The sequence below is a fragment of the Prunus avium genome, chromosome 7, assembly GCF_965620075.1.
Source record: "Prunus avium chromosome 7, drPruAviu1.hap1.1, whole genome shotgun sequence".
NCBI lineage: Eukaryota > Viridiplantae > Streptophyta > Magnoliopsida > Rosales > Rosaceae > Prunus > Prunus avium.
The window spans coordinates 31,154,997-31,179,388 of NC_142290.1; the positions used below are offsets into that span (position 1 = coordinate 31,154,997).

Sequence of the window (24,392 nt, forward strand, 5' to 3'; positions counted from 1 at the left end):
CCTAATCGGACCAGCAAGAAAGCTGAATTTTAGTAAGGACCTGGTGGCCTGCCCCGCCCAATTCATCTTGCCTATGCTTGAGCGGGCTTTGACTAGATTGTACTGGTCCAATGGGAGCAGACTTGAATGAAATGTTCAGGCTTAATTAAGTTCACGAGCAGGCCTGGGTTGAGAAATTATGTTACATATTTAAAGACTGGTTAAAGATAGTTTATTAGGGTCTAGCTTCGGAAGTTTTAAAGGTACTAAGAGGTAGAATAGTTAATGAGGACAAGTGTTAGCCTATGGAGTCTAGTTCAGTGAAAAAGAGCATTTACTTCAAATCAAAGTCTCAAGTTCAAATCCTCATGCCATCTTAGTAGTGTGAGAAAAACCTCCTTCCTAACTTCAGTCCAAAAAAGAATGAGGAAGTGTTCAGAATTGATTTCTTTTTGAAGTTGGGTGTGATGATTGGCAACACTTCAAAAACTATAAAGAATTCAGTCCAAGCAGGATTAGGAATTGAAACAAACCACTCAACGAATAGGAGACTGCTCTGGGGGTTACTCTAGGGTTTTGGGGAGAGAGAGAGCTTTATTTGTTAAGAAAGTTGTAAACTTGTAATGCGTAGCTTTATACAATAGTGCTGTGTGAGATTACAGGCTCTGATTGCATATAAACATTGCTGAGCGAGAACCTACCAAGCAAAACAGGATTTCATCCCGACTTTTTAGCTGAGCAAATGGCTCACCTGATAAATAAATCTGTTTCTAATATATACATGAATGGCTAAAGAAGAAAATGAAGTGACCTTAACCAGCAGAGATCTGCAAAACCTAACAATCTAAACTGTAACACAAAAATCTTGCAGCTGTATCCATCCGTAGGCACAACGGTCCCGAATCCTTTGAACTGTTGAGGCAGCCAAATCCACAATCGGCCGAATTTTGGCCAACTCCATTTCTAGTGGCAATCTAGTGCTAGCCTCCATCTGCCAATCCAATTGTAGCAAAAGATTATAATTATATGAATTAAAAAAACAAGCTCATACCAAGAGCTAATGTCTTGGTGAAGAAATGTTTTTCACCTTTTCAATGCAGCGTACCGTATCCAAGACATGGCAGAAAAATGAGAGCTGCTTGTACAGATCTGCTTCCGTGTACTAACAAATGTACATTAACAGCCAAAATTATTAGCAAAAAAATAGACTAAAAGAAAGCAATTTTATTTTTCTTTTCAACAAGTTTTTTATGCAAACCTCTCTTACAAGACGTCCATTGCAGCGCGGATAGTCTGGACAAACTGTTCCTCTCTCAGAATCACCAACAAGCCGAAGATTGAGACTTCGTGTGTTGTGCTTGCAAGTGTCATCATCACACTGAAAGTAAAATCAGAAGATTCAGATTAATTCTCAATAACCACATAACTCACTACTCCAATGAACCCCAGAATAATCAGCAAGAGGTCAAATTACCGTCATTGTACCCTTATAGTACATTGAAACAAAACTGTCTGCTTGCCTTTTCACCTGAAAGATAAATACAGAATCCGAGTGCATCCTCAGTAGATGCTCAATGTAAATAGGGTATTCAAAACCAATATATTTTTTCAGAATCCGCGTGCATCCTCAGTAGTTGCCTCAACGAATAATTAGTGGTAAGTGCAAAATCACACGAGTCAGTCTATATACCTGGTTGGCTATCATTGCAGGAGACAGTCTGCCCACATCACCTTCCCCTGGACATTTTGGACACCGCAGTTTATGCCAAAAATCGATGGTAGATTCCTCAGCTTGTGGCCTTGTTGACTTTCCAGTGATTGACTTCGAAATGGAATTCAAGATATTTGGACAATCAAAAGTACCAGAGCAGCTAGGACATGCCAAGATCAAAGGCTCACAACCCTGATATCTGCAGTTCATCACATGGATACATGTGTTATTTTCTCATAGAAATCTTCACCCTTTCATTCTAATTTGAGAAAAGAAAAAAAAATTGGTTTAGGAACTAGTGGAAATAGTATCAAAGATTTGGGAAACAGTTATCCACAAGATATAAAGAAACTGGGAATTTCAGAATTAAAAGCATACTACAATGAAAAAGTTGAACGAAAAAAAACTGAATAACCTGCATTGGGGAAAAGTAATGCACGCTCCTTTAAATTTTCGAAGTATCGCTTCAGTCTCTAAAATAATTATAACCGTCAACTAAATTTTAATGGCAGTCAGATAAGGTTACCTCTCTTCATCGTCAACAGCAAGGGACAAGCTGGAAGGGTCGTCTCTGACAGCTTCACTTGAATTAACTTTGAACTAAAATTTCCAATTTTAAAAATACATTAGAGTGAAAAACCCTTTCAATCACTTTCAGAGTTGTCTGGGAGGGATAATTTTACCTTAGAAGAGTCAAGCCCTAAACAATCAGCTAAGCGTTCAGGGCTGGTACCCTGAATTGAAGCACAAAGACGTGATACCACAGGATGAATCTGCCACAGGATGAAGCACTTAGACATCAAGACAGAGGAACATACTACATAAAAGATCATAGTCCATGACAATTTGGTTTAGAGAAAATAAACCAGAGAACGAACCTGCTGGGCCAAGTAGTAATCAATGTCAATCATCCATTTCCCATCTTCTCGTTTTAGTTCATCAGGATGTCTAGCACGTTGAGCAATACCAGTTGAATTAACTGAACCGGTCCCCTGTCCAACAAATGGGAGTGGAGAGTGAGAAGCTACACATGATGAACATCACCATTTGAATGTTGAAAAAAGGGCTCAATGCTCAATTAATATCCATTCAATACAGAACACATTTCTACTGCATCCAAACCTGCTCACAGCAAATGATATAGGGGACTGTATCGCCAACAGAGCAACCCGTAGAATAACCACTTTGCTTCAATCTTTGGGCCACCTAGGATTGTTTGCAGAAGTATCAATTAGAATAGATGAATGAAAAAAACACATCAAATAGATGGGACCAGATCAATCAATACTGGACTTTAAATATCCTTCTTGAACTCACTTGAACATGTGGTTGGTTTTTGGCATCTGGGTATGCTTCAGGTGGTTTAGTTAATGTCTTGGTGATGATATATTTCTCAAGGGCGACTTGTCCTTTTCTCATGTCCTCTTGCACCTGTTCAATATGCAACATTAATTGATACATTTTTAACAACATGCTTCAAAATCATGAAAATGCAACTCAATTCAATCCTTTTGATCATACAGCCACATAATAGGAAATGAATTTACAAGGACAAAAACCCTCAACAGATTTAAAATGGCTCAGGGAAACCCACAATGATTTCAACATGGCAAACAGAAACAACTTCAGTTTCTAGGAAATTTATTCATCAAAAGGAAAAAATAGGAAAAGAAAAGAAAAAAGCCCCCATCTTATCTTCTGATTTTTTATTCTCAAAAGAAACATACTTTCGTTATATAGAAAAATGCAGTCCAATTCAGAGGACAAGATACCCACTGACTGAACTATCTTATCTTCTCTTATCATTCATTCATGATTTAACATTTCCTCAAGCTTTCTCAGCCAAGCCTGTCTCATTTCAGCATTTTACCTTCTAACCTTCCCCGCTTACCTCTGAGCTTAAATTTCTGGTGATTAAGAAAAAACCATGTCCCCAAAACACAAAAGAAAAACAATATGAAAAGAACAATGAATTCACCTTCATCAGAGAGTTATGAATTGATTCAACAACATCCTCACATGACCTGTGAGCATATGAGCCACAAATACGACAGATTAGTAATCTTTGCACAAAACCAGACTGGCAAAGTCGGGGAAAAAAAAAAAAGCTAAAGCATACCCTCCTGACAAAATCTGACTTAGGCAGAAATCTCCCTGTTCCTTTGAAAGTAAGCTCCAGTCTCGACGAACCATATCGAGGCCCTTACGTTCAATAACCTGCAATGAAAAATATCATTTTTATTGTCTTCCAAGAAAGGGTGAACTAAAACCTGGAGTATGAAATTTTTTTTATACCTCATATGGCGTCTCATTCTTGAATTGCACCTTTACAGCTGCATATTTCTTCTTCTTGAGAAGCAGCATTCTCTTGTACAAACCATCAAGATCAATTTCTAAACATCTGTACTTTTTGTTAACCTGGATGCAAAGAAAAACAGAAAGAAGATTACTAGTATGCATAATTTTTGTGAGGCAGATGCCACAAGCTAAAGCATCTACTTTTAACGGGAGAAACCCCTTTTGGGAACCATCTATAAATAGTTATGAGAACTATTTGTGCCATATGATGTTATTTTCTGCAGAAACATCATGTATAAATATAATGGATTTTAAGCTTTCTTTAAGAAAAATTACGGATTTTCCAAAGGAATGTGGAAGAATGAAACTCTCAATGTAACTCAAGACATTCACATCTGTTACGAAAATAATTCCTACAAATTGCAATCCTCTAATTTGCAAGAGAAGGGTCTCAAGTACAAAGTTTACAGACCATAGAATATTTAGATAACACTCTTTTGTGGTTATAACCTCACCTCTTGAATGACTTTCCATGCAATTGCTTTTGCTTTCGCAATATCATCCAGTCCACTGTAAATCATTATTGAATCTGTATCACCATAGATTACCTGCCAGATAAAATAAAGTAGCACATCATTCAAAAGCTAAATCTCAACTGACATAACTTAGATGTAGATATTAGAAGACTGTATCCACTACTTCTATTATGATATACAAGAAATTACCTCTAAGTTCAAATTGTTTTGAACAAGATCAACGGTACTTTGTAGAATCTCCCTCCCCTGCACAACAATTATGGGAATTCCTCAATACTGAATAGAAGCAGTAAGTGTAAAAGCCAACATCTGTATTTATATTAGATATGAACAATTCGCTAGTACAATGTAAGCTAAGCTAAACATATTTTTCTTACTTGCAGTGTTATAAGCTCTGCCAGTGGCTTTGCATAAAATCTCGAGTTTGAAAACCCCAAGCATCCATACATACTGCAGTACCCATCCATATATACATAAATAAATAAATAAATATATATGAATTGAAGGACAAGTGATATATAATCAAGATGAGGACAACAAATTAAAAGCCTAAACAACAAAAGAAACCTGTTTGCAGTCAGCTTTAGAGCTTGCTGTTGAATGTCAAGTTGCTGAATCTTGAGACCAGATGCAGTCTTCATCCATTTCTTCACGTTTCTCCTCCGTTCAACTAGATCTTTTAACAACTGCAAAGTAGTGCAAAAAGATATCATATATCTGCACCTACTTTCTTAAGAGAAAGAATATGGAAACAAAGATATGAGGCATACAGCTTCATACTATAATAGACATATCATTTGGAAATAATCTGTTTGAGCTAAAATGTACTGAATGAATAAACAACAAATCATTACTGAGGATGATATTATACCTCAGGTAGAAGTCCAGTTGTCTTACTAGATGGCAAACGAGGAGCCAATCCTTCCTGAGATCTCTCCACTGTTGTGAAGCATATATTGTATTCCTGTAAAATTAAATAAGTATTGATACTCACAAGAATGTGCAAAAGATTTTACTTCACTTAACATTAGGGAGACAAAATATTAGAAAAAGGCAGCAAGGGGAAAGAGAAGGTTTAGGTAAAAAATTCAGATAATGATAACAGAAGTGTTAATGTTAGGAACCTGAATAATAGACGGGTAAAGACTATTGAAGTCCAGAAGTAATATGTACTTGTCATATAAACCTCTCTTTGGCTCCAAGACCAATCCACCTGCATAGGCAGGACCTTTTTTGCCTTTTCCATGACCACTATGTGCATCATTATCAATATTTATATCGTTTACATCCAACTCATCAACATTTCTCTCATCAGAACCATTATCTATTCTCCGCTTTGTCAATTTTGTTTCTTTTGGATGAGGATACTTGTCTGGAACGATATACTTCTTTGCATGGAAAGCATGCAGTAAAAGATATTCTACTCTTTGTGCCCTAGCACCCTGAAAAATGTATATATTAGATTTAGACCAACTATACCTTTTAGGCTGTGTCCATTATCAAATTTTCAATTTAATTCATAAAATATAAAAGCATCATACGACTCACTTGTAGAGTTTTTCCCCACAGGTTACCACTTATCTTAGTCAGCTGACGTGTGAGGGGAAGAACACTCAAATGAAACATGAGTTCCATAGACAGCCATGCATCTGTCTCTCCATATTCAATCTGAATACATCAAAAACACTATTACACATGCAAGTAGACAAAGTAAAAATTCTGCATTTATTGTAGGAAATTTATCCTTGAACTGTTAGTGAAGTTCTTACAAGTCATATCACTAAGCTTGCATTGAATTTTAAAACCTCAAGGCGTCAAGAAAACTAAACAAGAACCGTGTTTTTTTAGGAAGAGATTGACACAACTGGTAAGCATAATGGGCCATCACTACATGTTGCAATGGCACAAATGAACGACAAGGACCAGTTAAAGTGGTTACATTCGGTGTAACCACTTTTACAGATATTTACACAACCATGAACCGTCAGCCAATTGCAGAATAAAAAGAACAAAGCTAAGTTAGCTAACATGCAAAGTGTACTCTCCTAATACATTTTTCTAGTACATTATTTTACCAATTTTATTGATATTTTTACTTGCATTAATTAAAAAAATGGGTTTTCGGTTTCATAATCACGGCCCCTTCACTTAAACTGTATCTATGTATGATAGAGATACTATGAGATTACAAAAACACTTCAAGTAGTCTAGCACAGATTAACAAATCAATGTTTAACTACTTTAACAACAAAACAAACAAAAAACAAAACAAAAAAACACATATGGTAAATAATGTAAGCATGAGAACTTACAAGTTCCATGAGAAACTCTGATTTTTGAAACATTCTGGGAATATCATGTGGCATGATCTCCTTTCGGTCTTTGTTCAGCTGAGTCTTTGCAAGTTGTGTCAAAGAATAGCTAACCTGGAAGAACAACATACATCACATACATGAGATGCTGAGAGAAACTACACCTCATCAGAATTACCATGTATATAATCCCCAACGCAAGTACCCTACCTCCTTCAATAAGTCACGGGAACACAAGTATGTATCACACAGAAGGCGACCAGAAATGCAGGACATGATCCCTGGACTTGCTCCAGACCCAAAAATGGTGCTTCCTTTTGCAAGCTTAGGCATCACAGAACGCTTGAGGCGGCCTATTTTGGACCACATGCTGCTTGGCACTCTGCAAACCTGCAAAACTTGAACATCTTTATATTTTCATTGGAAATGGCAACTCATAATACCTACATACAAAGCAGCATTAATGGAAACATTATAATAAATGGCAATTTTTGCTTTGGTTCTTTTCTGGGAGGGGGTGCTTCCATGATAGAGCAGAATTTTCATTTCTAAAAAAACTAGAACTGGCAGCATGAGTAAAATTGCGTATTTATGAGAAATGGGCATTTGAAACAATAAAAGTACTAAACAATGCACTGGAACGGCACAGCTGCAGAAAGCTGCATTTGGAGAATGAGTGTTTTATTTCAGAATTGGAATCCAAATCATCTACAAGAATATGCCAGGCTTTTGTTTGATTTTTATGCAACAGACAAGAAATGTTGTACTAACAGATCATATAACTGATGAGGAACTGCATCTAGTCAGCAGTTGGGATACCATTTAGTTTGTCTCTAGATGCAAATAATCCAGCAAAGTATAATTTTATCAATAACAAATATTAGAATGATAGTTTCACGACTTTCTCCTTGTTTATCTTGTTTACAACTCATTGAGAAATACATAATATGGGTAGGTAGGATTAATTTTAACAGAAAGCAAAGCAAAAATATTCCCACCTGAGCTCTGTGGAGAAGGACATCCAGGTCAAACCCAGATATATTGTGTCCAACAAGAACATCGCTATCCAGCTTGTATAATTCAATCATCAAACGGTTTAGCAAAGCCCTTTCACTGCAAAACAAAGTTAAATATACTTCAATGGCAGTACATAAAATACAGTTTTTGTTAGGATAGTTATTACTTTTTCTAGAGTGAACAAAGAAAAGGACTGACTGAGAACTAGATACATGAGTAAAACTTACCTGCTTTCAATGCTTAAAACATTTGATCCAGCTTTAGAGTTCTTATCCGTAGCCTCTTTAGTGAATCCCATTGGAAATATGCCTCCATCAAGCTTACGGATAACAGTAAAATGGCTCAGCATACCAGGTCTTGTCCATTCTGAGGTCAACACGGGAGTGTCAATCTGAAAGACCAAAGAGCACAGATATAAGGATATTGGAACGTATTTGTAATTTGCTTTAGCAGGAATAGAAGCATGTAAGAATTTATGACTTCAAACTTTGTTCACTGTAGAAGTCCAAATACATGGATAAAAGTTATAAACATAAGATTAAAACAGAAATTTACACGCTATGGCATAGACTTTAGACAATTGTGTATCCCAACAAGACGCATCAATAGTTACAGAGAAAAAAGAAACCAAAAAAAAAAAAAAGAGAGCAGCGCTAAAAAAGATTCTAGAACAAACCTTGGCCTTGTGACAGCAGATAACAGATGCAGAGACAATTTCATTAACATTATGCTTTTGGTTGATAATAGTTTTTAAACTTATTGCAGTAACAACCACTGGGGGACTCTCTGCAGTTTTCTTTGGGCAATTTGAAACCCCTATGTCTTTTGCAGAATCAACTATCACCTCAAACTTGCACCAACTCACCTGTATATATAGAATAACCGAAAGTGTTACAAATTAACCTGACAACAAGCAAATAAGAATTTCATAAGCACAGCTAGAATGATAACTGAAGTCCAGACTTGAGGATCTCACCCGTTTTGGGGCTGGGCAGATAGAAAACTTTGAAACTGATAACCAGGAAGGTCCTTTTATCTTCCTTTTAACAAGGAAAAGCTCCAACGCGCTGTATGTTGCAATATGTTAGGTTTTCTCTTATTTCTTAAGGAAATGAGTCTTGAGTAACATAAGCTAGCTGTATTTTCTAGGGTTACCTTACCATCCACTAGGAAACAGCCAAGCCATGAATAAAAATATAAACTCAAAAGAAACTATCTGAGAATAATAGATCAGACACCAAACATGAGGAACAGCACTAACTCTTGTACCTGCAATGAGTTCCTAGAAGAGCACAGAAAGTTTCGCCTTTTAGATCTGCTGGAAGTGGGGGATCCTGCAACAGTGCAATGAGTACTCATTAAGAGTGCAGTAAATAAGATTTTCCACTAAATCATCAAGTCATTAAGCATCACTGTTTCACAGACAAACTCAAAGAACAAAAATCTTTGAAACTCCAAATTTTTACGAGAAAGATGTAGCATAGTTGATATGCAATTGGATGTGTACTTCAATGATGTAACTGATTCATTTACAGGTTGAGTGTTATACCTTGAATGGATAATTGATCTTAAGTACATAATTCTCTCCTGCAGGTATGTCAGATCGCTCAAATGCGTATTTCCTCTGTGATATGTTCAAATAACACAAAATGAGCAACAAAGTGGAACAAAACATTTAAGTGCTAAGAGGATTGAACAAACTTCACTTAAATTCAATCAATGCGCATTTGGAAACATCTCAATGAGTGAATCTGCAGACCTTAACCGGTGCCATGCTAAAATTTGATACATTGAGATCCAACAACTTCTTTGCTATGTCATTTTTCAAACCTGAAGCCACATCCTGAGAAAGCAAAACAGTAAAAGCATCAATAGCAGCGAAAGAAAAACAAAGACTAAATTGTATGTTCGTTTATGCCTATAAAAAATAAAATTTAAAAAAAACACTTACGTGCAGCTTCTTACGGAAATCTGTGGATGAAATCCTTGACTCTTCAGCATCCTTTTCAAGCTTCATCATTTCATCAGTGTGAAATACAGAACTGTCTGGAATTGCGTAGACACATCTCTGCATGTTCTTTACAACCATACAACAACTCTGGTATGTACTTCCTGCTTTTACCTATATCAAAACAATAAAACTATGAAAGAGTGCAACATGATTAATCATGCAAGACTAAAACTACACTTACGCAATCAAACAGATTACAAACGTTCATTGTCAAAGAAAACACCAGAACTTACATAACATCAATCTATTGCCACATTTACCTTCCCAAATAGATAAAGGGTGCCTATATTAGCTCCATATAACTCTTCGTAAGCATCAAGCATGTAAAAAGGCAGTGACCCATCTTCTTCCAGATCAAAATCTGAAGTCTCTTCACCATTTGAGCCACTGTTGACCTCCACAGTACCACTACCAATATCCCCATCCCCTCCAGTTTTCACTGCCTTCCATCCAGCCATAGCGCTCAATGCCGGGTCCTTATTATCTTCCTTAATCTTCGCATTCAAAGTAAAAACCTCTTCCTTCTTAACCACGGCTTCCACTTTCTCCTCAACAAAATCCACCCTTTTCTCCTCAATTACCCCTCCATTTTCTGAAACATTATGAGTTTGCTCACTTGTAGGATCATCAATTTCAAAACCCAAGTCCTTCTTGCTCTCATTTTCGTTTGCCCCTTCATTAATCAGCACAGAATCACTACCATTTGCAACAACTATATCCAATTCAGCCCTCCTTGTTAAACCAACACCACCATCAGACCCTCTCTCACTCTTAACGCAAGAAATCGGCACGAAACTCTTTTTCGAATGCCCCCTCCTCCGTTTCTCTCTGTCATCCTCGTCAGGCGCAAACTCTGCAATCACATCATCCACAATACTATCGCAGTTCAACCCTTTGCCCCTCTCATTATCTCTAGTTTTCCCAAACACCGATGATGTAAACATAGAAGACAGCCTCTGCTTCCCCATCATCGCCGCCGCAGCCGTAAGCGAAGAATTGGGCTTTTTGGGCCGAGCCTCCTTCTCCTTGTCCTTATCCTTTTTCTCGGCTCTCCTCCTCTTCGGCCTATCGCCGCCGTCAGATTCATCCGACGACGGCCCAGCCCGGGTCCAATCCTCTTCCTCGCCCTCATCGCAATACCCCAGGCCATCGTCGTCGACAATGAAACCTCGAACCTCTTCGCGTCGTTTCGCGACGAGCGCGTCGTACTCGTCGTCACCCACCGTGTCGTAGATCGGGTTCTCCATCTTGATCTGGAACCCACCAGCTTCGGATCGGCGGCCGCCATGGCGAAGAGCTTTCAGGCGCTCGAGGGCTCCAGCACGCGCCGACGCCTCAGGTCCTCGGTTCCGCCGCCTCCCGACGGCCCCAATTGGCTGCTCGTCGTCCGCCATTGATATGTCTCTTCGATCTCAGTGCTAGACTGTTAAATATACATACATATATAAATATCAATATAACACCATAAACCAGAATCAAATCAATCCATTTCCAGACCAAAAATTCAATTAATCGACAATGAAAACATAAGAACAAAAGTTCATCATTTTGAATTAAAATAAATAAAAAGACCGTTAAAACCGACCTTGGGAAAGAATCGCTGTTCGCTAGGGAACCAGAAGCTCTGAAAAGTCTGGGTCTTTTTGGGTTCTCTTGAGCCTTCTTCTTCCTCCAGCGGCGACAGTCAAAGGTTGAGTGGAGGTAGTGGTGCTAGGTGGGTTACGTTCTTGACTATCTTACCCCTGCTTAAGTTAGCTTTAAGGACGAGGGAGTCACAACAACAAGCTGGCTGATTTTTTTCTGTCCTAGGGGTATTTTTGACATAAAACTTTTTTGTGGTTTTGGCGGGAACGGAATTGGATTTTGGTGGGACAAAATGGCGGGAATGGTGCAGGGATCGTTTCCTTGACTCGGTGAGCTGACTCGCATGCCAGGTGGCGCTACTCTATTCTATTAACTATTCGTTTCCTTGAAGTGATATTAATAGCACTGTCAAAAAAAACTTATTATTGAAAATGATGAGTGATAATAGTTTTATTGAAAATATTTCAAATATCATAACGAGGGGAGATACACAAATTATCACATGTACAGTCATTTCAAATGATGACTAGCTTGCTTGTAGAATCATCCCAAACGGGGGGTTCAAGAGTATGATTTGTGTTTAATAGCGTGCTTAGTGTGACTTCTCCAGATTAATTAAACTTGTAAGATTATGCAACATCTTTAATCAAAACGATATTTGATCAAACTCGAAACTTCGCATAGGATTAAGTAACTTTTTTGTGAATGTTATAATTTATAGATTATCCCCATCTCAAATCAAGCATCTCCTTAAGCTTTTTGTTGAGCGGCTAATAGAGTTATAAGCAAGTATGTGAAGGGAAAACATCTTCTTTTATAATAGTTAAGGAGATGCTTAATTCTATTAGCTGTTATCAAAGATATCAATAGATTTTATTTAGAAAGGAGATGCTTAACTTTATTGCTCAACTCTAAATAAAAATCTAAGCCCACCAAAGATATCAATCACTAAATTGTCATTCTTGTTTAATTAGAATATTAATTCATGGATTTTTTAAGATGTGATCAATTTTTTTTACAGGGAGGGATTTCAAATATGGGCTATTCACCAACAAATTAGAATATGGGGCAATTACAAATGACCCATTAGTGTAGTGGTTTGAAGCAATTGTTTCCCAGGCAAGGTCCTGAGTTTGAGTCCTAGCATATGTATAGTGTGTGTGAGTTTAGTATATTATCGTCCTCTCTCAATAGGAAATGTCTTTAAAAAAATAAAATAAAATAGGAACAAATAAAAAATGGGGCAGTTTGGTGTAGAGTGGATTTCAATACGTCATCGTTTTAAGGATGTATCGTAGTTGTTGAAATAGAAAATCATCTTACTAAAAACAAATATATATGTTTATGAATTTAAGTCCATTGCGTAGAAGTTGAACCTTGGCAATAGAAAATTCCTAGCCCAAATTTAGATATGTCTTCAACAGAAATGCCTCTCTTTCTAGTGTTCAACATTGTTATACTCCCAGTTTAATTATTTATCGTTTAAATATGTTTCTAGTTCAAATTAACAGTCTAATAATATAACATGCTAAATTTTTAAGTTATAAAACAAAATTACTTATAAATTATAGGATTATAGAGAGCATTAAATCCGTTTTAGCTGGATTTCAATATGATTTAAGTGTAACAACCCTCCCCATCACCTTAATTAATTATATTCTAATTCTTGTCACACTAAAAACAAAGACGTGCATATCAATTTTGCATTAATTAAGGTCGCAAGTAGCTTTAGAATTATGAAAATAATGGATTAGGTTCTACAAGAGACAATTGCATAAATATTAGTTTTTGAACTTCCTGCACCTAAAAATGACGCGCCTAATCTCAATATTAACTAGAAGCGTATGAAGATGGGATGCAGATATCTGCATATACATATGAATTGTTTTCTATTATCAGCTGGGGAATAAAAACAACAATCGTATATAATCAGCGAACACAATGCATACGAAATTTTTTTTTTTTTTTTTAAATAGACAAAAAAGAAAAAGAGAAAAGGAAAACAATGATTCTTGCGTGCTTTGCATGCAGTGTAAAAAGCTACATGTTTTACCACAGACATAAGACTGTTTTTGTTATCAAATTAGTAGTTCACTATATATCTTTCTTATAAAATAAAAATTACTAATTAATTGCCAAAATTGTTATGGCGGTTATAGTTTTAGAGAATTGTTATTGACACTTTAAAATAGTCACCATTCACTTTATGTAAATGCAATTTTTCTTCAAAGGGAAAACATCAAAATAAGTTTTTTTTTAGAATACCAATAGCAACTCCCTAATTTTATTGATAATAATATTAATCTTTAAATTTACAAGTAAGACTTCAAATATTGTCTTCTCCTATTTTTAATAAAAATAATTATTTGTTTTGTTTTTTTCTCCTAACAAACCCAAATTTAAGTGATGACATTTAATTGAACATAATATTTGTGAAATAGTACATCTCCCCTAACTTAATTGATAATGTTATTTGTAAATGCGGTTCAAATAGCAACACTCGTCAATGTAGGTGGGACCCACCTATATTAAAAATATTTTCATAACGTGGCCAGTAAATATGACCCAAATATCAACACCCTTTGAAACAAATTCCTTGTATCTCAATCATGCAAAAGAAAGATGACTAGAAATAAGGATGGCAACTAGCTAAGTGTAAGGCCATCCCCAATGGTTGGGGCTCTAAAAAGGGTTTATAGAGCCCCATTTAGAGCTCCGATGGAATCTTTGGGACTCTAAAGGAATCTCTCCCACAATGGGGGGCTCTATATTCATGGCGGGCTCTATATTTTTTTTTATGATGTAATTTGATTTACATGGTTTTTTTTTTTTTGTTAACTATTTTACTTTAATGTTTATTCATGTTATGTTAGTTTTTTTTTTGTGAACATTTCAACCAAAAAAAATCAAAATTTGGACAAGATTTGGAAATCAACATTTATTTCATAGATACAATGGTCATCCCAAAGTTGGATATGGATCCCTTGCAAAGAACGTGGGCCAGCATGCAAATCAACAATCAACTTTGCAAAGTTGTTTTATATGGGCCAACATGCAAAGAACGTGGGCCAGCAGCAAATCAACAATCAAATTGAAGGCAAGTATGCCTTGTACAGTCGCAGGCAAGTGAGAAATAACACAAAAGTGGGCTGTAGCTTTTTCAATTGGTGGGTCCCACTCGATTTCAGGGGCTTCAACCAAAGTCATACATTTAGCTATTACTCCGGCTGGGCTTTAAGTTTTAGAGCCCCAAATTTGCACCATTGGGGATGCCTTTTTAAAGAGGGTTTGTATATATTGGAGCCTTGTGGTGGTTGAGCCCCATATAGAGCCCCCATTGGGGATGGCCTAACAAATGACCTTTTAACTTTAACAGATGTTAAATATAGTAAATATACTCACAAATATACATTTATTTTATTTTACTTTTATGATTTAACAAAAATTGTACACACTTTGGATTTGGAAAACCTTGGGTCTTAAGCAATTGAATATCATATTCAAAGTTACTATTTTTGGACATTAAATGCATTTTCACAAACGCTGGAGAAATAAGACGGGAACTCTCAACCAACAGCCAAATTGAGCCCCGCGTATTTACATTTTCACTCAAAAAGCAGAAGCAGCAGCAGCCAGCAGCCAGCAGCCAGCAGCTACTTGTAGACACAGCAGATCCTTTTCCGATTCCAAAGAGTCCCATCACGCCAGCTGCCATTAACCTTTTCCACTATTTCTTCTTCCTCTTCTCTCTCTCTCTCTCTCTCACTAAGCTCTTCACTCTTCTTAAGCTCTCCCTTCTTGCAAAGCCACAGCTTCACAATTCTTCACACCGACCCATCAAACACAGCTCATGAGAAAGCAACAGAATTTGAAATGTCTGGTAACCAAACAGAGCACATGAGCGACCACCTCTCGGAGCAGACCTCAATTTTTGGTCTTCGTTTGTGGATCGTTCTTGGGGTTTGCGTTGGAGCTGCTTTTGTGCTCGTTTTGTTTCTCATTTCCCTCTGGTTGGCCTCCAAGCGATCCAAGAACAAAACTTTACAAAAACCCACAATCCCAATTGTCTCCAAAGAGATCCAGGAGATCAGGGTCGACCATGTTCGGACCCAAGTCCAAGCTTACCCATATCCTGAACCCGACCCAATTCCCAGAATCGAAAGGCAAGCCTTGCTGACGCCTACAGAGGATGAGAGCCCAATTGGGTACCAGAAAGTTCACATTGAGATTGGCAAGGACCATAGGATTACTTATCCAATTGGGTCTTCTTCTTCTCATGGAAGTGGGGAGGCTCGTGCTGTTGATCAGGTGGCTATGGTGGGACCTGAAGTTTCTCACTTGGGTTGGGGACATTGGTACACTCTGAGAGAGCTTGAGGTTGCAACAAATGGGTTTGTAGATGAGAATGTCATTGGTGAAGGAGGGTATGGGATTGTTTATCATGGTGTGTTGGAGGATAAAACTCAGGTTGCTGTCAAGAACTTGCTCAACAACAGGTTCTCTCTCTCTTTTTTTTTTTTGGAAGCAATTCTTTTCTTTTATAGTGTTGTGTGTCGGTCAGTTGAGCTCTTATAATTTGAGGTTTAATTTGTGTTTGATTAATATAATTTTGTTAGCCATTGTGTTGTACTAATTGACTGATGTTGTGACATTGAATTAATGGATTAAAAATGGGGTATTTGAAAGGGGACAAGCTGAGAAGGAGTTCAAGGTTGAAGTTGAGGCAATTGGACGAGTTCGGCATAAGAATTTAGTGAGATTGCTCGGTTTCTGTGCTGAAGGAGCTCATAGGTACTCTGTTTTTGCCTAATTGCCTTAGCTTCATTATTTCAATTGTTCCCTTTTAGTCTTGCAACCTTAATTTTATGGTGATCACAATATTGATGCAACTCAAAATCTTTTATCTTGAAGTCATTTATGTAGTACTGTTTGTTTTCTCATGTGATAGGATGCTTGTGTATGAGTACGTCAACAATGGGAACTTAGAACAGTGGCTTCATGGGGATGTAGGGCCTTCCAGTCCTCTTACTTGGGAGATTCGAATGAATATCATACTGGGAACAGCAAAAGGGTGCAAATCAAATCAATTTAAAATTCACATATGTGATTTAATCCTTGATCTTTCTTCCTTCTCCTACCCTAATACATGGCTTTCGTCATAACTGATTTAATCTTGTAGGTTAACATACCTTCATGAAGGATTGGAACCCAAGGTTATTCACCGAGATATAAAATCGAGCAACATTTTACTTGACAAGCAGTGGAATGCCAAGGTGTCAGACTTTGGCCTTGCCAAGCTCATTGGTTCTGAGATGAGCTACATTACAACCCGTGTCATGGGAACATTTGGGTAAGTTGGACCCTCTCTCCATGTGCATATATGTATGAGTTCATGTACTTGCATTTTCTTTCATTGACGTAATAGCAATTTGTTGCTGCCTTTTGAAGATATGTAGCTCCTGAATATGCAAGTACAGGCATGTTAAATGAGAGAAGTGATGTGTATAGTTTTGGGATTCTTATCATGGAGATAATATCTGGGAGGAATCCAGTTGATTATGGCCGGCCACCAGAAGAGGTTTGGACAGTTTTATACTAGCACTTTGTTGAATATAAGAGCTGAAAAATTTAGCTAATCTTTCTCATGGTTGTCTACTTTCCCTGTTTCCCCTAATGTTTCTTTTAATTGAAAGTCTATAATTTTCAGGTGAACTTAGTTGAGTGGCTTAAGAAGATGGTTGCTAACAGGAATCCAGAGGGAGTGTTGGATCCCAAGTTAGCTCAGAAGCCTACTTCGAGGGCATTGAAGCGGGCTCTTCTTGTAGCTTTACGTTGTGTAGACCCAAATGCACAGAAGCGGCCAAAATTGGGACATATTGTACATATGCTAGAAGCTGAAGAGTCCCCTTTCAAAGATGTATTCGCTTCTTATTGAATATGAATTTAAGTTCTCTCTGTTTCTCTCTCTCCTTTGATTTCTTTTGGCACTTGAAATACTTTCTGGGTTGACATAGCATACTACATAAGAAGGTAACGTATCATATCACATCACATCACATCAGATGAATGAGCCTTTTCAACCTTTGCTGTAAATGTGGAAAATCAACTATGCTTAGAGCACTGATGCTAGATATAATGCTACTCCTAATCAACCATTTCCTTCTCCATGCAGTTCATTTATACATTTTGATTTATGACCTGATTGTGCGTTCTTTCTCCCTATTTCCTTAAAATCTTTATTTATTCCTTTGATGCTATCATTTCTTTCATTTCGATGTTTCAATTCAATTTTGGTACTTATCAAGTTGTGAAATTTCAGGATCGAAGACCTAGAAGGGCCGCAGAATGCTCAGATGGTGACAATGTGAAGGTTGGGCTGAAAGAGAAGCAAGTAACTGAATCCGGTGATAGGATCGGGTATGAAAGTGGCATGCACGCCGATAATACAAGATGGAGACATCAAGAAGAAAAGCTGTGAAAATTTTGCCAAACTTGTTTGAATACAGAAGCTGGCCATTGCAAATGGTGACAAAGTTATCCAGTTACATGCCTGGCTTTTACGTAGGGTATTACTCTACATTGTTTGCTGATTGTGTTTTTTGGTCCACATAGTTTCAAAAGAACGCCTGATTCAAATGTTCTGGCAAATGCCATTGTTCAGGAAAGCTTTGAGCATGAGTGTGCCATGTAATTTATTAGTCACATTATTGCTCACTTCTGTCATTCTTAAATAAAATTATTTTCATATATAAAAAATTCAAATCCAAATGATAGTTTCTTCATTGTTAAGATTGCTATTGTTGCTGAGAAATGACATAGGGTGGCATTGAGATTGTCAGTGTTTATATCAAAGCTCTAAAAGTGAATTCCCTAAATCAAATGGTCCTTTTAGACACTGAAATTCATGCTAAAGTAGTAGGTCATTTTTTAATTTATCATAGATAGCATTTTTGCTCGTTACTTTAACTCAAGGTGTATCCTCTTCCTCATCACCATTCTCAATACTTGAAACATGTTCATATGCATAACCATGGTTTCATAAATATAAAGTAAAAAGTTAATCATGGTCATGCCTATAAACACACGTTAAATATTAAAAGAAGTGGTGAGAATACACCTTTAGTTAAAATGCAATGACACGCTTTTTTGTTGGAACCTCTAGTTGGCAAGTAGAGGGTTATTTTCAAATTTCAAGACAGCCCACATGATAGCAATTTAGAGTTTTTATATGAACTGGGGCCAGATGCACATCATCATTGATTCATCCCCATGTAACATGTTCATGTTGTTCCTAAATAGTATTAAAAAAAATTCTACTAGTTGCAGTTTTGATATTTATGACCGTTAATTCTTGGTTCCACGTCCATAAAAAACTAATGCTTTTCTCAAACCTCTGGTGTGAACTGGCAGGGGAATCTCGACAAGATTAATGATCAATCCCTTCAAGGCTACTACATATTCTTCTTTTTCTAAAAAAGAGGTTTATCATATTTGGGAAAGAATAGTTTAATTAGGACTTCATTTTCAAAAGGGAATGTGTGGCTACTAGCTATAAAAAAAACCACCCCTTAGCACACTTGTATGCAACTCGGGAATGTAAATATAATGAATTAGGGGAGTGCTATCAACCTTCTCTCAAACCTTCTCTTTTGGACCTTCTCCCTTCTTCTCATGACAAGTGTCGCTTTCCTTACACTTAAAACAATGTCATTAATGCATCACACAAACTAGTTTTTGTTTTCCAAGTTTACCCTTATTAAATGTATTAATTTTTTTTAATAACAAGCTAATTTTTTTACAACTTTCTTACCATCTTGTTAAAAAATTAAATAAGGAAATAAAAACTGAAGTTTAAAAAAAAAAAAAAAAAATTCCAAAGAGAATGTGTGTTTTGTCATAAAATTCTAAAGATGATAACAATGTCATAAAACGAACTTTATTTTTTTTTCAAAAAAATATGACGTTTTTTTTTAATTTTAAATTATTTAATTTTTAATAATGTGCTAAAGAAGTTGTAATAAAATTTGAATAAATTGAAGGAAATATAGAAGCCAATACATTTTAAAAGGGTAAACTTGGAAAACAAAAACTAACTTGTGTGATGAATTAATAACATTGTTTTAAGTGTAAGGAAAGTGACACTTGTCATGAGGAGAAGGGAGAAGGTCCAAAAGAGAAGGTTGGAGAGAAGGTTGCTAGCATTTCTCAATGAATTAATCGACTTTGCAGGTCCCTTTGTAGATTCTTTGGAAATGGGTATTTGTTTTTTTCTGTTTAGGATCACATTTCTGTCCAAATGCTTCTTCCATACTACCTACCCACACCACACCAAAGGAATGATTTTTTGTAATTCTGTTTTTTTTCTTTTTTTTCAAAAGTGCAAGTAATATTAAAAAAAGGAATTCGAACACAAAACCTAATATGCATTATTATGCATGAATGCAAAGATTCAAATACAGACTTCGAGTGCAGAGGTTTTTACATCTCTCCATTGTAGCTTCTTGCATAGGTGGTCTAGTTAAGTGAAATCTCTAGGAGACCTGACAAACCAACTTGGCCCAGCTTTAACTTTACAAAAACTTCCCACCATAATTATAAAAAGAAAAGGAAAAGAAACAAATTTAAGAAACTCTTTATTGGTTATGACAAAATTCATAAATGAAAAGAGTAGAGAGAATTGACTGTACAAAAGTTTTTACTAGTTACAATATTCGAATAGATATTTAACTCAAGGCCCAGAACAATAGAGGAATGAAATTTTTTTCTAAAAAATTATGTTCGTGTGGTTTAAATATTACAAGCGAGGTAGCAAGCAATAAGTGTAACAATCATATCCAAATTGAGAGAGTCGTAGCCAAAATTGTTCCACACAGCCACAGCAACTGGACTGATGTATCCTGAGAAGCAAAGTTACTGGGAGATTGAGATTGAGTGGTGGTGGTGGTGGCGGCCGCAGGTGGTGGCGGAGCAAGTGTTGGGACGTCGCATTGACCAAGTGTAGCATTACTACCATTTCCCTGCTCATACATGATGGATCAAAAAACTTAGACGATTCTCATATTTTCCTTGTTTGATTAGTTTATAAAGTTGTAATGGTAAATTCCACTCTGAAAGGAAATAAAAGTTGCAAACCTTGCAATATGTAATTCTGTCACACCCACATGTGAGATGGCCATTTGCTTCATCCACTGCTTCTGGGGCTCCCCCACCATCACTTTTCTGCAACAAAGAAAGCAATAGGTTAGGCATGCATACAAATATGTCCTTTGTCTACTTTGACATTATTGCAAGGATTTTGCAATGGACAATGTGTCCATAACTATACCTCATAATAATCAACAGCAATGAAGTTTGCCCACCGTTTCCCTGCTGCTTCATAACAACTTTTCGACGCATTCAGTAAGGGAGCTGAATTGTCCAGGCAAGACGCTGATGCGTTGGGGAGATCGCGAAAATAGTTCACGAGAACTAGTGATATAGATTTTGTGTTCATGGGAGATGATTCAGCACGATTCGGACATGAACCAGGTATCATCCCGCCATTTCCATCTGAGAATACAGTACACAAACAAAATTGAGGAAGAAGTGCAAGAAGCGCATCAATCAAATGATATGTTCATACTTTGATTTTAAGTAACCTAAAAGCAGTTTACAGAAACTGCCTAAATGATAGAGTTTGGATGTTAAATGATCTCACTATAGATTCTGGAACAAACATTAAACAAACAGTCTGGTGAGGTGCATAACTTTGTAGCTCATATTCCACATGTTCTTCATAGTGCTCGAAAAGCAGGGTGCAGAGGGTAGGGTTCTTAACTAAGTTGTATTGCCTTGAATTACTAAAAAGACAAAATTGACAGGATGAAAAGTTTAAAAAAAGGACTCACATTGATTTTCTACCACGTAGTTCCACTCATAAGCAATTCCCTCTGAAGCCTCCTTAGCTGACTTAGAGGTGAAGACCACCAGCCTCTGATTGTTCTGGACCATATCGTCCACGGTTGGCCAATCTTCCCCATTCTTTGGCATCTGAGCAACTGGGAACCAATACTTTTTAAGCCCAGCTGCCTCAAAGACCTTTGTCAAGCCCTGTGGAGATTCTACATAATCTTCAATAATAATGGTGACAATCTCTGAGGGGTTTGCTTCCAAAAACGCTTGAATTTCTTTCAGCACATTAATAGCAGGTTGCTGCAGAGAAAATCAATGCACAAGCAAAATCAATAAATCAAAAGCAACATTTTCAATTTTGCAACCTTAATATAAAAACTGATCTAAGAATTTACATGTTTACTGTTGGTAAATCATCACTGAAGCACTTACAAATGCTGTTAGGTTGTAACATTTGCCACCAGTTGAGTGACATAACCAGATGTCGTTGAGGAAGTCATACATATCCAGCATAAGCCCTCGAACTCCATTCTGCCAATAATAGAAAAGCATATTTAATTTTGACAAAAAATAGAAGAAGAGTAGACACTAAAAACAAGTAAATAATTCATTTCCATAATTTAGGTACACCAAAACAAGAAAAATATGTTGTGGGCAGTAGACTGTCAGAATAACTACATGGAGGAGAGTAAAGTGTTTCAGGTGGATTGGGTGAATGCTTCTCTTTTAGTAAACACAAATAGGCTCCATTTCTTCTTTGTTAATCAAAGGGACAGGTAATTAGCAAAGAGAAATAAGGGACAGATAGACATGTGCCTCAATGATCACTTACACAGCTTAATTTGAAAACTTTATCATTCTTTAGAAGAAGAAAAAAAAAAAACCTTTCTTTTTTTAAATTTTTTGCCCTTTTGCCCTGAGAAAATTGTCATGCTTTTTAAACCTATTGATAATCATTAGTAGGCTCCCTTAATAGTATCAGTTTTCAACGCTGAAGCTACAATGCATCGTGACAGCCACACGCTGGAAAGTTGAACAAGCTATAAAGGAGCCCTACGAATGAATATCAATTTTAAAGAAATTGGAAAAAAAAAAAATGCAACACAGATCAATACAACACACACCAAAGTTCAACATGAGCCTGCTGAATCACATCAACGGAGTGACAACTGCCACGTCATCAGACACAAATTTGTCAACCAAGAAATAAGAAAACAGAAAAAGGATAATATATATAAAAATCCCATTTGTTCGGTCAACAATTCAAAATTGACTACCGCATCAAAATTGAGATTGTCTCTGTCTCTCTCTCATTTCACCGAAAAAAATAAATTTGAGATTCGACCACGCCACCTTGCCCCTGGCACTTGGCAGGCAAGAACTTTACATTCCCAAAAAATTAAATATAAATATAAATTCCAGCAACCCAAATATTAAAAAAGTGAAAAACAAAAATGCAGGAGACAGAAAACAGAAAATAGGAAGGAGGAAAATTACCACACACAAAACAAAAAAAAAAAAAACCTTACTTTGAGTTGAGAGGTTACGGTGTCATTCTGGTTCATCGGAGTAACAAGCAAGGATCCAGTGGCTGACCTCACCCCAGCTTGAGCGAATGAGTTGTGGGTGGTTAGCCATGAATACCGATTAAATGGCAGACCTTTCACCTAATCCAATAACCACCAATTAAATTTAGACAAAATTCATACTAAACCCACATGCACAACCCTAAACAATATTTAATTATAATTATTGACATGGGAAAAATTAATAACCTTCGATGTGGGACTTGTGGGTTGAATCCGGGTACATCTGAGTCGGGTGTTTCCATTTGCAGCGCATGATTGGCAGCTCAACCCGCCGTCGCACTCGCTGTCTTTGGAACAAGTCTCTCCGATCTGTTTGGCATTTGGGAAACCAAAAAGGTCAAAAAAATTTGATGCCCAGAAAATGAATTACAATATAAGCTAAAGATATGGTAAAAAGATGGAACCTTGAGACAGGAAGAGGAACAAAATAGGCAAACTGCGATGAACAGAGCTTGAAGCTGGAGCTTCATTAATAAAGTTCCCATCTTTATGTTCTCTGCAATCAAAGAAACAAAAGAAGAAAGAAAAAAGCAAAAGGGTTAAATTGGGTTGTGTTGTGTCAATGTGGTGGATTGAGGGGTTTATGGGTTTTCAAGAAAGGAAACAGAGATTTAAGGATGTGACATGACAAAAGGAAAAACCTTTGTATTGTAATTTGTACCTCAATTTCCAGGTTTCACCTTCTTTCTTTTTTTGGTTGGAAAAGTTTCAGATTGAACTTTATCCAAAGAGAGAGGGAGAGATGGTGATTGAGTGAGAGAGTGAGATGAAAGATGAGATGTGTATGGTGCTTGAAAGAGAGAGAGTTCTGGTAGTTTGGTTTTCCCTCTCTTTCTGATGAAGGTGGGGTTGGGATGTGGGGATGGTTTTAAACTCTCTCTCTCCTGGGCTTACATTTACACAATTTAATTTGACAAAAAATTTATGGGAATTTGAGGAAAGAGAGGTTTGTTTGGGTTACAGCCTACAGGGTGTCGCATAGGTTATTTGGTATATGACACAAGTCAGATGGAAACGCGTCGGCGTCCGTTAGGTGCTGGAAGGCTCCATGTCACTTTAGCATCTGCCATCTCTTTTGTTTTTCTATTTTTATCCTTTTTTTAATTTTAAAATTCACTATTTTTTTTTTTTTTTTAAAACACAACTAAACCTACACCTAAAACTCATGGAACAAAAGAAAAACTCTGGAGTCCACATGAACTCGACAAGCAAACACAACATCAAAAGGTGGCATCTCCATAAACATGCTTCAATCCAACACGGTTCCCATACGCATTATTCTTTTAATTATAAATTAATCAAACATTTATCAATGATTAGATCCAAACTTAGAATCTTTTTCTAACAAAATAAAGAATAAGTATCACTGAACCAAATGATAATAGGCCCGTAAACATTATAAATTAATAATAAAGCATAATCTTAAAGAGAAAATAATTTTACGAGAGCATGGTCTAAATTTTT

At 36.7% G+C, this 24,392-nt stretch overlaps 3 protein-coding genes across 6 annotated transcripts; 1 reads left to right on the plus strand and 2 right to left on the minus strand.

Annotated features, from left to right (window-relative positions):
- Positions 1-557: 557 nt before the first annotated feature.
- Positions 558-11,615, minus strand: ICU2 (DNA-directed DNA polymerase). 2 transcript variants are annotated; one of them, XM_021969527.2, is made up of 32 exons: positions 11,450-11,615; positions 10,125-11,287; positions 9,805-9,975; positions 9,613-9,696; positions 9,403-9,477; positions 9,123-9,187; positions 8,830-8,920; positions 8,530-8,718; positions 8,081-8,244; positions 7,835-7,949; positions 7,047-7,226; positions 6,837-6,950; positions 6,073-6,192; positions 5,649-5,966; positions 5,396-5,488; positions 5,092-5,210; positions 4,902-4,974; positions 4,714-4,770; positions 4,504-4,596; positions 3,986-4,108; positions 3,810-3,907; positions 3,669-3,714; positions 3,008-3,121; positions 2,813-2,896; positions 2,569-2,682; positions 2,374-2,463; positions 2,217-2,290; positions 1,670-1,889; positions 1,454-1,507; positions 1,238-1,357; positions 1,085-1,141; positions 558-970 (listed from the first exon to the last, which is right to left on the minus strand). In XM_021969527.2, the coding sequence occupies exons 2-32, from the start codon at positions 11,256-11,258 to the stop codon at positions 824-826; spliced, it is 4,596 nt and encodes a 1,531-aa protein (XP_021825219.2). In that variant the 5' UTR covers positions 11,259-11,287; positions 11,450-11,615; the 3' UTR covers positions 558-823. The 2 variants fall into 2 exon arrangements, with proteins under 2 accessions (XP_021825219.2, XP_021825211.2); XM_021969519.2 differs by having other exon boundaries at positions 1,067-1,141.
- A 3,405-nt stretch (positions 11,616-15,020) lies between these two features.
- LOC110766157 (putative serine/threonine-protein kinase At1g01540) lies at positions 15,021-18,237 on the plus strand. Of its 2 annotated transcripts, none has more exons than XR_002528119.2 (7): positions 15,021-15,944; positions 16,135-16,239; positions 16,397-16,519; positions 16,628-16,798; positions 16,897-17,026; positions 17,156-17,478; positions 17,768-17,906. XR_002528119.2 is itself a non-coding variant. In XM_021969441.2 (7 exons), exons 1-7 carry the CDS (start codon positions 15,322-15,324, stop codon positions 17,924-17,926), a joined length of 1,521 nt encoding a protein of 506 aa, XP_021825133.1. In that variant the 5' UTR covers positions 15,021-15,321; the 3' UTR covers positions 17,927-18,237. The 2 variants fall into 2 exon arrangements, 1 of the variants encoding a protein (XP_021825133.1); XM_021969441.2 differs by having other exon boundaries at positions 17,156-17,365; positions 17,768-18,237.
- A 1,823-nt stretch (positions 18,238-20,060) lies between these two features.
- LOC110765838 (PI-PLC X domain-containing protein At5g67130-like) lies at positions 20,061-23,885 on the minus strand. Of its 2 annotated transcripts, XM_021969081.2 has the most exons (9): positions 23,590-23,885; positions 23,333-23,424; positions 23,115-23,237; positions 22,869-23,006; positions 21,772-21,870; positions 21,336-21,639; positions 20,774-20,997; positions 20,581-20,667; positions 20,061-20,465 (listed from the first exon to the last, which is right to left on the minus strand). In XM_021969081.2, exons 2-9 carry the CDS (start codon positions 23,411-23,413, stop codon positions 20,277-20,279), a joined length of 1,245 nt encoding a protein of 414 aa, XP_021824773.1. In that variant the 5' UTR covers positions 23,414-23,424; positions 23,590-23,885; the 3' UTR covers positions 20,061-20,276. The 2 variants fall into 2 exon arrangements, with proteins under 2 accessions (XP_021824773.1, XP_088101012.1); XM_088244886.1 differs by lacking the exon at positions 23,590-23,885 and having other exon boundaries at positions 23,333-23,563.
- Between the last annotated feature and the right edge of the window lie 507 nt (positions 23,886-24,392).

Excerpts from the sequence above, each read along its gene's own strand:
- LOC110766157 (XM_021969441.2), top strand. The coding sequence starts at position 15,322 with ATGTCTGGTAACCAAACAGAGCACATGAGCGACCACCTCTCGGAGCAG. Across the intron at positions 16,240-16,396 it reads TGTGCTGAAGGAGCTCATAG|GATGCTTGTGTATGAGTACG; the intron begins GTACTCTGTTTT and ends CTCATGTGATAG. Across the intron at positions 16,799-16,896 it reads CGTGTCATGGGAACATTTGG|ATATGTAGCTCCTGAATATG; the intron begins GTAAGTTGGACC and ends TGCCTTTTGAAG.
- ICU2 (XM_021969519.2), bottom strand. The coding sequence starts at position 11,258 with ATGGCGGACGACGAGCAGCCAATTGGGGCCGTCGGGAGGCGGCGGAAC. Across the intron at positions 8,245-8,529 it reads TCTGCTGTCACAAGGCCAAG|ATTGACACTCCCGTGTTGAC; the intron begins GTTTGTTCTAGA and ends TTGGTCTTTCAG. Across the intron at positions 1,890-2,216 it reads GCTGTTGACGATGAAGAGAG|ATATCAGGGTTGTGAGCCTT; the intron begins GTAACCTTATCT and ends GATGAACTGCAG.
- LOC110765838 (XM_021969081.2), bottom strand. The coding sequence starts at position 23,413 with ATGGGAACTTTATTAATGAAGCTCCAGCTTCAAGCTCTGTTCATCGCA. Across the intron at positions 21,640-21,771 it reads GTTACAACCTAACAGCATTT|CAACCTGCTATTAATGTGCT; the intron begins GTAAGTGCTTCA and ends TTTTCTCTGCAG. Across the intron at positions 20,668-20,773 it reads TTGCTGTTGATTATTATGAG|AAAAGTGATGGTGGGGGAGC; the intron begins GTATAGTTATGG and ends TCTTTGTTGCAG.